This window comes from Paroedura picta, chromosome 11 (genome assembly GCF_049243985.1).
Source record: "Paroedura picta isolate Pp20150507F chromosome 11, Ppicta_v3.0, whole genome shotgun sequence".
In the NCBI taxonomy this organism is placed as follows: domain Eukaryota; kingdom Metazoa; phylum Chordata; class Lepidosauria; order Squamata; family Gekkonidae; genus Paroedura; species Paroedura picta.
In genome coordinates, this window is record NC_135379.1 from 35,334,797 (window position 1) to 35,349,330 (window position 14,534).

Below are 14,534 nucleotides of genomic sequence, written 5' to 3' on the forward strand. Positions count from 1 at the left end.
TTGCCATTGACTTTTGCACTGAATGAGCAGTCTCTCGGAACGTATGTAATGTTTTTATAATTCAGAACCTTCTTCTTGCAGAACTGGATATCACACTCCATTATTGTCATTAACTTGTGGCAGTTGTTTGCAGCTTCATCAGATTGATTTCTTAAACTTGATTGACAGTAGCTTGTTCCGTGTTTAAGTTTGGTAGGACTGCATTTTTAAAGTAAGAATCAAGGATATTTTAGCTTGCAGGTTGTTCATCAGATTTCTCATAATGTTGCAGGATACAAGATATCCAGCCCACACATACCAAGCAACCTTTCTCACTATGGCAAAATTCTTAAAAGATTCTAACCAAGAGGGTTATCCAGCAACAGAAAAAGGAGCAAAAAAACGTTTCCCATATAAATCAGTTCATCTCTGGGAGTTCTTGGCAGCAGTTAACAAGACTGCCCTAAACAAGCTGTTCAAAGCTATTGAGCTCGGTAACTGTTGAGTCCTTATGTTTAGCAAATGTGTAAATCAGTTTTTACAAATATATGCAAGTAGTGCTAGATTACAGGATTCTTGCTGCTTCTTGAAAATGGGTTAAGACTTGACAGAACTGTCAAGCAGGGCAGTCCCGGGGTCCCAACTCTGCGGGTGTAACGTTGACATAATGTCATTTGTGTCCCAATGTTCAGCACAATAGCTGTAAAAACAAAAACTCATGTACCTACATTGACCTGTGCCTGGCACCTCTGCCATCATCCCGAGTATATACTCTCCATGCATACTGCGCAAAGACTACTGACTGCACTTCTTCCTTCTGTATCCTTCATTTAGTGATGGTTAGGTGGCATGCACATAGAACCAGAGGCATCGTAGTTCCTCACAGACAAATTCCTCAATATCCCACACAATATCAGTGTATTCCTATAAAGGAAAATCACATATTCTGCAGGACAGATGTGTGAAGATCACATGCATGATGGAGAATGGACAACAAAATGCTCAGAGCTGGCAGTACTGTGACTTGCCCATGCAGTACAAAAGGACACATGTGACAGTGGTTCAAGTCCTTATTTCAGCGTACTCCACAGGGCTTAGACTGCCTTTTGACCACTGATGACAACAGATCAGATACCCAGATGGGACGGTTCCCAGCAATATCAAAGGTGCCCCATGAGCAGCCATAAGTCAGTGGTGGATAGGAACCTACTCTCTCATTGCCAATCCCTAAGTGTCTACGGGCAGAGCTTGTCCTATTATAAAAGACATTGTAATTATTGGAAGAAACTATCCTGGACTGCAGTATTTTTAACTGGAAAACAGTCTGCTACCACTGGTTGAATATGGTGGGGGTTTTATGGGGGTTTTATGTTGCAAGCCTCTGCAAGTCTCTTGAAAGCAGCAGGATATAAGTCTAATAAATGATGATGATGATGATGATGATGATGATGGGTCATTAAGACAGTACACAGCTTCCCCATAATGCATTGGGGAATGGGAGAGAGCCCCACTTGCCCCAAGTATCGTGCATCTGTTTTATTGCAGAGGTTGAGAGACCAATTATCTTAACACTCTTGTTGTTTGTTGCTGTTGAGCAGGCGTGGGCTCGTGGGAATTGTAGTCCATGGATATCTGGAGGGCTGCAGTTTGCCCACTCCTGCTGTTGAGTGTCTGTACAGAACCTCCCCCAACTCCCATTGCCAGCGTCTCCACAGATTCTTTACATATATGCTCATTGATGTAGTCTCATGTCTTGATACAGGAGACCTTAATTCTGTTGCTCAAACTAATCACTGATCATGTTGTATGACTAGCGACAGCAAGCCAGAATCCATTCATCCACTGTGGTTATGGGGACACAGAAGGAGAGAAAGTAGGAAGTGGTTTTCTGGGGTTCTTCGATGGGAAGGTATTAATTTATGCAAATCCTTTCAAGGGTATAAAGTTCTGCCGTTGTTGGGGAAAGAACGAGTTATATGTTGTGCTAATGGTATGGTTATCACTCTGTTCCTCAAAAGGTGTATTGCATTGTTAGTCCTTCCAATTCTTACTTGGTTAAATTGCTTTCTCTCCCAGTGTGCTTTAGCCCCAGTTCCTATCACGGCCCCAATTTCAGCCCTTCCATAGAATCAGGCTTTTTGCCCGCAAGAGCTGTTGGTGCAGTCAGTCAAGTTTGTCTCCAAGGTACCACGAAGTCTGAATTCTTGGTGGTAATACAGTGATGATTGGTCACCAAGGGGGCATATTCTTATATAGGAGTGGAAATTGCATACATACTCAAATACAACTTCTAAGAGGAGGCTGTTTATAGCTCACATACTTTAGGCAGTTTATAGCAAGTGGCACGCATCCTGGGGGTTTTGCTGAAGAGGAATTGTAATAAGGGGTGTGATGTCGTAGGGTGATCCGTGAGAGAGCTTTGCACTGTGAAAGACACGGCCTTGAGGAAACAAGGAGTGATTATGGCCTGGCATTTTGAGGAATGCCCTTTATTTTTTCCTCAATAGTGCTTCTTCAATCCAATTGTGTTAATACATATTTAGAAGGATGATTCTGAGGTCAAACTTCATAATAAAGGTACCTTCAGACTTTCCCCAAAGAAAAGCCTTTCTGCTGCAGGTTGCAGATTTGTACCCTGGTTCAGCTGATCACATGCTGTTAACCAACATTGCACTAAATTTCTGGGGGGTTCCCCCCCCTTCCATGTTTGCAGTATGTCTGATTTTTTAATGTTTATAGACATAACAAAGAACTACTAAAGGTAGCATAGAATAGTCTAAGTAGCCGTGTCTGAAGTGCCTCCATTCTCGCCTCCAGCTGTCAGAAATGACAGGAACAAAAAGAAGAAGGAGCCTTTGAAGCAGGAGCTTATGGAGAACTATGAAATGACGGCCGAGTTGGACGATCTCACAGAGAAAATCCGGAAAGCTCACCAGGAAACTTTTCCTTCACTCTGCCAGCTGGGTAAATATACTACGGTAAGAGCTACTCAGTGTTGGAAATACGTAAAGATGATGATGCGTTTCAGTTACAGCCGTTTATCCTACTGGAAGGAACATACGAGTCTGCGTTATAACCCTATGTGTTGATAGCAAAATGTTTCCTAAAATATTTGCCTTTATGATCCAGGCTGTGTGAGGGATAGGTGAGAGCAAAAGTGATTCCGCTACCTCTGTGCTGGATTCAGACAGCGAAACTTAACCAAAGATTTGATAGCATCCTCTTGATATGTCAGGTAATATCATCCTATTATATATTATGGGAGAATTTTAATCCCCCCCCCCAAAAAAAGATACGCTCTCCGTAATCTGAACTGTTATTTTCGGGCCCTCCAAGTACAATTCAAGTAGCTTGTTCACGTAACAGTTCAATGTATTTTTGTAAATATGGGTATCCACATGTTTTGGACCATTTTCCCATTTAGAATTTCTTAGGCATTCATTTGCAGAAGGGCCAGCAAAATCCACAAGGTGAACCACCTCCCCCCTCGCACTGCAATTCATAATGCCCATTTCTGTTCCTGGGGACTCCCAGGGAACCAGCTTATATGGGAGGGTCAAATACCTGCACAGGGAAAGGCAAAAATCACCCTCATTCCACCACAGTTCAGCAGGCATGTTGTTTAACATTGTTCAAGATGATCTTGACTGCTTGTGTGTACTTTATCATTTTTTATCCTTTGCCCAAAAGGCAGAGTCCTTGTGGAGATCTCCATAACGTTTTGTGTCCAAGGCATTGATTTCTGTGGTCTGAGTACACAGAGATTTCGGTGAGATCGTGGCCAACGATTAGGCTTTTTGAGCCCATTTTTCACAAGTTGTATTTTATCCTAACCAGTACAGTCTAATGGTTAAACGACAGGACTATGCCCAGGAAAGACCCTGGTTCAAATATTGCTTCCTCCTGTCATATGAATGGAGAAGCATCTCTTGTTTTGTTTTTTAAAAAGAGTCACTGTTACTTTCCAATCTAAGTCTGCACAGTTAATGGTCATTGTGGAAAGTGAAATGTTTGAAAACCTCTGTTTCCCCAGTCCTAGAGCAGCAAATACAGGTTAGACAGGGATCATTCATGGGCTGCATTTGGCGTGGTTTGCCCTAATCCAGGGGTAGTCAAACTGCAGCCCTCCAGATGTCCATGGACTACAATTCCCAGGAGCCCCTGCCAGCATTCGCTGGCAGGGGCTTCTGGGAATTGTAGTCCATGGACATCTGGAAGGCCGCAGTTTGACTACCCCTGCCCCAATCAAATGGCATTGGCTGCTTAGGAGCCTTGTGCAGCTGGTAGAGTATAAAGGCATGATGGAGTCTGCTACTGTGTTGGTCCATTGTATTCTCCATGCTGAGTCAGAGAAGCATCAGAGTGCCTCGAACCAATCCAAAGGGGATCAATTTAGATGAGAAATACAAAGAATAAATAAAATTAAAAAATGGCCATGTAATTGGATTTTGCAGCATGATTGGATTTTTCTGCTGATTAAAATGCCACTAGGGTGCCTTACAGTATTATTCCACCATATGTGCTCCATTGCAGTATTATGGGAAATGTGGTCCTTAAACGGCACTCACAAAGGCTTTTGGAAAAGGCACTTGGTAAACGCATTGTAGTAAAACATTCGGGGGAAGTCCTCCTGTTTGAAACTCCTCAGGAACCACAGAGGGCCAGTCCGGGAGTTTCCGCTTCTTGCCAACTTTTACATATTAATCCCATATTTTATCTTTCGGCCTGCGCATGGATGCTGACGCTCCATTTTGTTTTTGTTTTGTTTTTTTATTGAGAAAGTAGCAAAAATGTGCTTGGTTTCATCAATACTGTTGAGGGCTGGGATTGCCAAATAAAACCTGTTAAAATGCCTTTTCTGTTTGCAGTATTCATAACGGCAATGCATAAGAGTTGCCAGTGCAAGTCCCAGTGGATGTTGCAAGCAGGGCAATAAAAGAACAAGTTCACATTGTATTTTACTACCTACCTCCTGCTTTGCCTAACAGTCTATTAGATTTACATTTTTGTTCAGGCTTCAGGGCATCCATTTAAAAGCAGCCATGTCAGCCTTCCCTGGTGCAGGGTGTGTGTGGGGTGGGAGCATGATAGAGGAAAGCTCATAAGATCCCAATCAAGATGTTGTTCACACTCACTGGTTTTGTGCAGTGTCCTCTTTCCAGATGGATACCCCGTTGTACTAGGATTTCCTGCTCAAGGCTCTTCTCTGTGCAGTTCTGTGCTCTGCCATCCCCCCCCCTGTAAACAGCCAATTCAATTTAATTATGACTGGAATGGCTGAACATCTTAATCTTACTCCTTGCCCCTTTACGCAGTCTTTTACCAAAGCTGTTGAAGATAACATGAAATAAGCTTTAAGGAAATATACTTGATGACTAAAGGAACTGTTTTGGTTTCCAAAGCAGGGATTGTTACACCCATTGTTGTCCTGGAACAGTCCGCAAGAAAAACTTCAGCATCAGAATTCATTTCAGCAAGACCTGCGTAAAGAAGCACATTTCCTTGTGAAGGAAATGATTCCAGGAATGTCTTGTTTTGCCTGCTCTTGTTATTCTTCCTGAGCAAAACTTATACAGAACACCTAGAGGACCCAAAACAGCTTTTGCGTGTCAGGAAATTACTCATGTCCAGGCCTTCTAAATAAATGTGGGCAACCCTCTCCTGACCAGCCTGGCTGACAATGTGTATCTCCATGGAGGCCTGTTTTCTGAAGAAGTCCTCTCCACCTCAGTGACATCCTCAGATCTTCTTTGCAACAACACCCAGAACTTGTCTGTGGTGTCTGTCAGAACCTTCCATTTCTGTGCCTAATTTCCCCTAATGAGTTTTGTCCTGGTTGGTAGCCTCCAGCATGGCCAAGACACACTCCTGGCCAATTCCTGCCCAAAAGATGTTCAAATTAACCTTCTTCCAAGCACAAAATAATTTGTTTGGTGCAGTTCTGTGAGCATTTTAAAGGACTATCTTCTTCTTTTGCAGTTTCTAGCCACTAGGGTTTCAACTTCTTGTGAAAGACAGAGAAGGGCTAGCTGTTCCTCCTTCCCTCCAGAAGTCACCACTTTCAAGTTGATTTTACCTGCATCCTTCAAATCTCCAGTGGGAGTTTAGAGATTGGCCACCTGTTCAAAGTAACACCACCAGCAGTTGTAATGTTTAGAAGCAAAGAAGGCCTTTAACATGATCTGAGACCAATAATCTGTCTAATCCAGCATCCTCTTTCTCACAGCAGCCAAATAGATGCCCCTGGATGGACTAGAAACAGGACATAGTTATCAAAGCTTCCCTCAGTTGACACCCCTCAGAACTGGTGTTTAGGGGCTTACTGCCACAAAATCCTGTCATTGTGGCAAATAGCCATTGATTAACTTATCCTGCATGAATTTGGCTAATTTCCATTTAAAGCCAACTAAGCAAGCATCTACATCCTGTAGCCGTGAATCCCCCAGTTAATTACAGTAGGAGTGAAGTTGTACTTCTAACTTGAATCTATTTCCTATCAACGTCATTGGATGCCCACAGACTTTAGTAGAATAGAAGAGAAAGTTTTTACCCCAGACTCAATTTTATAAATCTCCATCATTCATGCCCCACCCTTAAGGCATTTCTTTCCTCATCAGAAAGGTGTTCTAACCCCTTGGTCATTTTGGTTGCTTTTTGCTGCATTCTTTTCCATGCAGTAATATCATTTTTGGTATTTGTGGCCAAAACTGTACATTAATGTTCTTTATCAGCTCCACAGGGCTTGTAAAACTGAGCTATTCCACCAGGCTTATGGTCAGGGTCTACAATAACCACCACTGATTAAGGCTGGCGTCACTGCTGGGAGATGGAAGATCAACTCCTGATGCTAAACCCCCCTGCCTGGAATATTAGTTGTGGGCATTTAGATGTAATGTTTTAGATTAATAAAGTTTTTATCTACTGAATATGCTGTTTCACGAATGTTGGCCCATCCTGAGCACAACTGGAAGGGCGTGCTAAAAATAAATTTCTATGATTATATTTATTATCATCATCATTATTATTATCATTATTATTGTGTGGCTACACTATAGATCTATACATAGGCATTGCAATATTAGCTGATTTGTTTTCAGGCCATTCTCTAATAATTCCTAGCACAGAATCTTTTGTTCTTTACTGTAGGTCAACATTTACTTTGAGCTATCCACCACCACATCTATATATCTTTTCTGATCAGTCACTGCAGTTCAGTCACTGCAGTTCAGGTCCCTCTCAGCATCTATTTAAAATAGGGGGGGGGGGGTTGCTCCCATGTGAATCATTTTATACTCATATTGAACCTTATCTGCCATGTTATTGTTGACCATTAAATTTGAAAATACCCTTTTGGAACTTTCCACAACCTGTTTTGGTTCTCACTATCCTGAATAATTTGATGCTTCTGCAAAGTTGGCCATGTTCTGGTGGACATGTTATGTTATGATTGTTATATTTGTTATATTTGTTGCAATGTTCTATGTAATTACCGCATGATGTTATATGTAAGCCGCCCAGACCCATATGGAAGGGCTGTATAAAAATCTAAATAAATAAAATGTCACTATTCACAGTCAATTCCAGATCATTATGCACAAATTACATAACACTGATCTCCATGTCTCTTGTCAGAACTTTCTGTTTATTCCTATTCCCTGCTTCTTGTCATTTCTCAATCAGTTTCTATTTATTTTTTATTATATTTTATTTTATTAGATTTTTATATCACCCTTCTGTATGGCTCATCTATAAGTGGACTCATCCTCTTATCCCATGACTGCTGTGGTTACTTGGAGAGGGACTTAATCAAAAAGTTTTCTGAATTCCATGTATATAAAATTGACTAGATCATTCTTGTCCATGTGTTTTGTTAACCATCTCAGAGAGTATTCAGTGGTTGGTATGACAGAACTTCCCTTTACAGAAGCCATGCTGGTTAATTTTAATTTAAGTTGGATAAAATTAGGTTAAAATGCTGGAATGTTTGCTACGTCTAATCGAGTTGTGGACTTAAAGGTAAAGGTATCCCCTGTGCAAGCACCGGGTCATGTCTGACCCTTGGGGTGACGCCCTCTAGCATTTTCATGGCAGACTCAATGCGGGGTGGTTTGCCAGTGCCTTCCCCAGTCATTACCGTTTACCCCCCAGCAAGCTGGGTACTCATTTTACCGACCTCAGAAGGATGGAAGGCTGAGTCAACTTTGAGCTGGCTGCTGGGATTGGACTCCCAGCCTTATGGGTAGAACTTTAGTCTGCGTCTGCTGCCTTACCACTCTGCGCCACAAGAGGCTCTTAAATAGATGTTATGACATATCTTTTAGTGACAGATGACTGCCTTGCAAGCAATGAACAGTGTACCCTGAGACAATGAGATCGTCCTCTGATAATACGCATGGTTCTTTTCCATCATCGTACTGCTGGTTCATCTTCCCATTGGCGTTGACTTCTGAGAGAGCTATAAAACCTTTGCTGAACCCTGGAGAAGAGAAACTAGCTAGAACTAATTTGCTGAGACAGTTAGCATGTGAAAAAGAAAGACATATTGTGGAAATGATGCTCCGTAAGACAAACTTTGACTCCTTTTCCCAGACAGAGAAACTGAGATTCCAGTTCCACTCACTGTAATTCCTGGGTTGTGACTGTAAAACGATACTTCTCAATGAAGTCATTGTACAACTGGAGGAAACAAAAGATGACAATGGGATTTCGAAATAGCTACATTCATTATTATCCTAGGTGCAGATGGTGCCTGTAATCATAAGCAACAGAGAAGCGTGAAAGGAATTTTTGAAACATTAGATGCAGTTAAGGACCAAAGGGTTCCAACAGCAAACGTGAATGAAATTTTGCAAATTGTTAATTGAACCTGATTCTAGAATGGCATCCTTCTCTGCTTGTTATTTTATGTGGTTTCAGCTATATCATGCCACAGAAATTGGCTGATAATGGATTCATTCTGTTCTTTCCAGAACTCTAGTGCGGATCATAGAGTTCGACTGGACCTTGGGCTTTGGGACAAATTCAGTGAACTAGCTACAAAGTGCATTATTAAAATAGTGGAATTTGCAAAACGGTTGCCTGGTTTTACAAGTTTGACCATTGCAGATCAGATCACACTACTTAAAGCCGCCTGCTTGGACATCTTGGTATGTACATTTTCCTTTTAGCAGAATTGATTTCAGTTTGATTTGTTTACAGATATGCTTCTGTAAGTTTATGATTGATGTTCACAACAGAGACACAGTGAACATAATCCAGATCCATATTGAATTGTGAGAATTGCTAATTTTGGAGTGTCTTCTTGTGGAAATCCTGTACAAACATCACTAAAATTACTTAAGATGAGCAGCGAAGAGCTTGCTTCCCATGCTGGTACATCCCAGTTATTGTGAGAATGTTGAATGACTGAGAGCAGAATCTGTTCTGGTGATAAGTGGTAGAATGTCCCACAAATATTTGTGTATTTTCACTTAAGTTCAGACACCTGTATGTTGCAGACTGATAATATTAAAAGATGAACTGTCCTATTTGGCCAGACCAGTCACCTGTCTGTTTAATGCTGACTGTCCAGGTTGTTAGGTAAATATCTTTCCCAGACCTGCTCTCTTGACATTCCTGGGACCTATTATTATTATTATTATTATTATTATTATTATTATTATTATTATTATTATTATTATTATTATTATTATTATTATTATTATTATTATTATATGTCTTACCCGCCTCCCCCCGAAGGCTCAAGGTGGGTTACAGCCTATATAAAAACCCCAACAACATTTAAACCAATATAAAATACATCAACCCCCTACAACAAGAAGCAGCGGCATAAAAACCCTTCCCAGACCCAAAATTCCCAACTAATTCCAGCAGGGAAGGGGCAGAGAGGGTGCCGATGATATTTGCTACCACCACTCCAGTGGAGGGGGGCACGATCTTCCTCGCCACCCGGCCTCAACTATAGACCCAGCAGAAGTGCTCCATTTTGCAGGCCCTGCAGAACACCGAAAGCTCCCACAAGGCCTGCAGCTCCTCCAGGAGCTCATTCCACCAGGTTGGGGTCAGGACCGAAAAGGCCCTGTCCCTAGTCGAGGCCAGGCAAGCCTCTCTAGGGCTGGGAATGACCAATAGCATAGGGCGACAGGTCGTCCCACAGATATGCTGGGCTCAGACCGCGTATGGCCTTAAAGGTCAGAACCAAAACCTTGAACCTGATCCGGAGAACAACTGGCAACCAATGCAGCTGCCTCATCACAGGCTGGATATGAGCCCTCCATGATGTACCTGTGAGGACTCTAGCAGCTGCATTGTATACCTGCTGCAGTTTCTGGAGCAAGCCCAAAGGGAGGCCAGCGTAGAGTGAGTTACAGAAATCTATTCTGGAGGTGGCCGTCACATGGATCACTGTTGCCAAGTGTTCAGGGGACAGATAGGGCACTAGTAGCTGAGCCTGGCAAAGATGGGAAAAGAAGCCTTGAATAAGAAGCCTTGCATGGAAACTTAAATTCCACATCCCTTCATTCCCAGACAGGGAAACTGGGGAGATGCAACTCTCTTAAATTTGCCCTCCTATAACCTGCATTTTTTAACCTTTTTAACCTTACTCATCAGTGGTAGCTGTATCCCCATGAGGGGTCTTTCATATCTATCTTGGACTTGGACTAGAGTCCACTCAGGAAAATTTCTACCAGAAGTCGTACATCATGAAATCTCAGGAACCCCCCCCCCCCCAATAAGTTCAAGCAAAAAGCAAGTGAGGAGAATATTAGTTTTTCTGACTTTTCACTGGTGTTGTCAGAAGTGTTTGTGAAGGATCCCTCCTGTATGACACTGAGAGATGTGGCCATAATGGTGGACAACAACAGAGAGGCAGAGGGAATGTGACGGTTCCCTTGCCTTTCCCATGGTCTCTTTTTCTTACAAGTTTCCATTCATCCCCGGCTGTCTTCTCATTATTGTGTGTGGTCCCTTCACAAAGCAGAACCATTCATTACCAATTGCATGCCTGCCATGGTTAGCACAGTTATGATAAGACCAAGTTAAATATTTCTTGCCCCAGAAAGGCATACAGTAATTCGTAAAATATGACATGTGTCTGGGGCACAGTCTGCTCCAGAGATATGAGAACATAGCCAAATTGCAGTTGAGAGGGTGACAATAAATGGTTAATATAATGGAGAGGGTGGTTTTTGTTTTTTGTTATAAAAAAAAAACAAGGTTCAGCAAGAGTTTATGTAGCTTAACTTCTCTCCAACTCTTCGCTCTTAAGATTCCTCCCTTCTATTTTCAGCCTGTCATTTCCTAGGAATGTCAGCTGCCAGGCATAATCATTTGTAATTCTGGATGTTTAAGATCCATCCTCTTTATTCTTGGGTAGACAAGCTTGAATCTGTGGACTGACTTAGACTTTATTATTCAATAGAGTGGCAACACACATGGGCAGTGGTGCCAAGGCACCTTCCCATTTCCTACTTGAAGAAGAAGAGTTAGTTCTCATATGCCACTTTTCTCTCCCCAAAGGAGTCTCAAAGCGGCTTACAATCTCCCTCCCTTTCCTCTCCCCACAACAGACACCCTGTGAGGTGGGTGAGGCTGAGAGAGCCCTGATATCACTGCGTGGTCAGAACAGCTTTATCAGTGCCTTGGCAAGCCCAAGGTCACCCAGCTGGTTGCATGTGGGGGAGCGCAGAGTTGAACCCGGCTCGCCAGATTAGAAGTCCGCATTCCTATCCACTACACCAAACTGCATGATAAGAGATTGCTTTTCATGCATAGTGAACACCAGGGAGTTTCTTAAGGAGATGATAGAACTGCAAAGGGTTGTCTGTTGAATATTGGTGTTGGTGTGTGTGAGAGGGGGTGCTGTTGTGGGGTATATTCATCCTCGGGGCATGAGAACATCCTTCTATCCACGCACCCCCATGACAGCATCCGCTACCTCCCTTCCACAAACTTCCCTTCGCAGTGTGTTTTGAAATTTTGTACATGCATGGCCATCCCCACCCCAACCCCCTTCTACAGATCAGAAAATTAATATTCTCTCGGTTTTTTCATGTGGGGGAGGGAGGGGAAGTGTGTACATACTTGCACATACACCTATGCACATAAGTAGGGGGGGGCAGCATTTTTCTCCTCAGTATTGAACAACAGACATTTTGTCCAAAGACAAACCCAGAATAAAGACTTGAAGTCCCCTAGACATTTTGAAGCACTAGAGCAAATGCTTGGCAACATTGTTTGTCAAGCAGAGGAGATTGCTTTTGACTTATTGTCTTTCTTGGTTAAACTGTTGTCTCAGCATTGAACATATTTCTTGTTATAACACTACAAATCTGATTTAGAACTGTATGTTATGGAGCTCAGACACACATACACTGCCCCCGTCCCCCGCCAAGTACCCTATCTTATGGGTAGTGGAAAGCCTAGGCTAAGGATAACCAGCAGAAAGCCAAGTGTGATTCCCAAGTGTGATTCCTAAAGATGGTCCCAGTAAATCCAACAAATGACTCTCTGACTTTAAAACGATTCTGAACATTTTTTTTGAAAACTGTCCTGCTGCTGTACATTTTTTGTTGTGTAGTTGAGCACACCAGAAGTTTGACACACGGCTTTCTAAAATGAGAAATATTTCCCTTTGTTAAGTTTGCCCATCTCTCAAGTTCTTCTGTTGTAAAAGGCAATTTTAAGTAATTTCTGCTCCTCTGTGCTAGCCTCATCTATGTCTATGGTAAAGTAACTGCAAAAATACCTTATAGTTTAAGCATTTATGGATTTGTTGAGACCCCCTGGAAGTTCAGAAAGTTGATTGAGCAAGATTGTAAAATGTGATTTTGTGGTAAAAATGGAGGGAACAGGAGATGCCATCTAGTGGTGCTACTCTGGGCGTACAAGCAGGCACATTACCTATTGACTTTATTTTTACCCTGCTTGAATCTGAAATGATTGATTGTCCCCTGTCTCTCCCCTCAGTGGGAACTCAGGGCTGCTTACAACATCCTCCAGTTTATAAATATATATATGCACCACTGTTAGCAGTGCAGTGCTTGGTGCTCTGGGTTATAGAAAATCACTTAGAAGAGAAAGGTCCCTCTGCAGAAAGAAAAGAAGGCAAAACTAACAAAAGCAAGAAGAATTTAGTGGTAAGTCCATTTTTGAAATTTGAGAAGCTAAACAATACTCTTCTAAAAACCTGATTGAATAGAATTCAGTATATTGGCAAGATGTGGGGAAAGAAGAAGAAGAAGAAGAAGAAGAAGAAGAAGAAGAAGAAGAAGAAGAAGAGTTGGTTCTTATATGCCACTTTTCCCTACCCGAAGGAGGCTCAAAGCGGCTTACAGTCGCCTTCCCATTCCTCTCCCCACAACAGACACCCTGTGGGGTGGGTGAGGCTGAGGGAGCCCTGATATCACTGCTTGGTCAGAACAGTTTTATCAGTGCTGCGGTGAGCCCAAGGTCACCCAAGCTGGTTGCATGTGGGGGAGCGCAGAATCAAACCTGGCATGCCAGATTAGAAGTCCGCACTAACCACTACACCAAACTGGCTCATGGAGCAGTTTCCTCCATGGTCAGTAAGCTAAGACATTTTCTTACAACTGTAAATCCCCACAAACCCTGAAGAAAGCTGGGAAAGGTGAGATTCAGGCTGTGTTCTCCTCTTTATTAAGAAGCTGTATACTTCTTTCTGAGAAAAGAACATTTATTGTTGGAAGCATTGAGAAATGTGGGGGCCGACTTGTCCTTGCAATCTCTGGTTCTGCCATATCTCTATTTAGTGTTTCCTTGTGGTCAATTGTCCTAGTCAAGAGTGAGTTGTACATTCAGATAAGTGTCTAGGTTTCAAAGTCTCTACACACGGAACAAGCTGCTGGATTGGGATGCAAATACATTGAAAGAGCAAGGGATAGGTGGTGTTTTGTTGCTGCCGATACCAAATGCTTGACTGCATGCTTCTCTCAAGCTATTGATGTTGGTTAAATTTGTGAAATATTAATACAGGCCTAGGTTTACCTTCAGTTCCCTACAGACTCACTGAAGCTTTTTTATTCCATGGTTACCAAACTGAAAGGGGGTGGGGGTGGTTTAACGGTAGCTTAAAAGACAGGCAGATTAAATAGTAAACATTTGTAATCGGTTATCAAATTTAATATTCTGCCAAGTCATCTTTTACAACATTTAAACAAGGAGAAGGAAGAGGTGTCAGTCAACAAGAGAAAAACTTCTTTGGCCTGTGGCTGGGTCTTCCCTCCTTGGTTCTTCCTTCCCAAGACCCCTCTCTACTTCTTACCCAGAAAAAGAGAGAAGAAGGCAGCCTGGATGCTAGTCAGCCACTGTCTAAGTAGGGAAGTTCAAGTCTTTTGAGTTACCCTAAAACATTCTCTCAGTTGGGGTTGCATTTGTTTGAACCTTTCATTTGTTTTTAAAGTGAAACCAGCTGCTTGGGCAGGAAGCACAACTCAAGTTGTGTTTGTTTGTCTGTTGCAAAACAGAATAGCGAGAAGTTTTGAAATTGTAGCTGAGCTGAGATACCATGAATGAATATTGCTTGGTGTTTCTAG

The 14,534-nt window shown here is 42.3% G+C and overlaps 1 protein-coding gene across 6 annotated transcripts in view; it reads left to right on the forward strand.

Moving 5' to 3' along the window:
• The window catches only part of RARB (retinoic acid receptor beta), a 360,509-nt gene that overhangs the window by 336,651 nt on the left and 9,324 nt on the right, over nucleotides 1–14,534 (forward strand). For all 6 annotated transcript variants that reach the window (XM_077302859.1, XM_077302860.1, XM_077302861.1 and 3 more), the window contains 2 exons: nucleotides 2,797–2,957; nucleotides 8,949–9,125. In XM_077302859.1, the coding sequence (XP_077158974.1) occupies nucleotides 2,797–2,957; nucleotides 8,949–9,125 (338 nt within the window). The remainder of the gene's footprint in view (nucleotides 1–2,796; nucleotides 2,958–8,948; nucleotides 9,126–14,534) is intronic.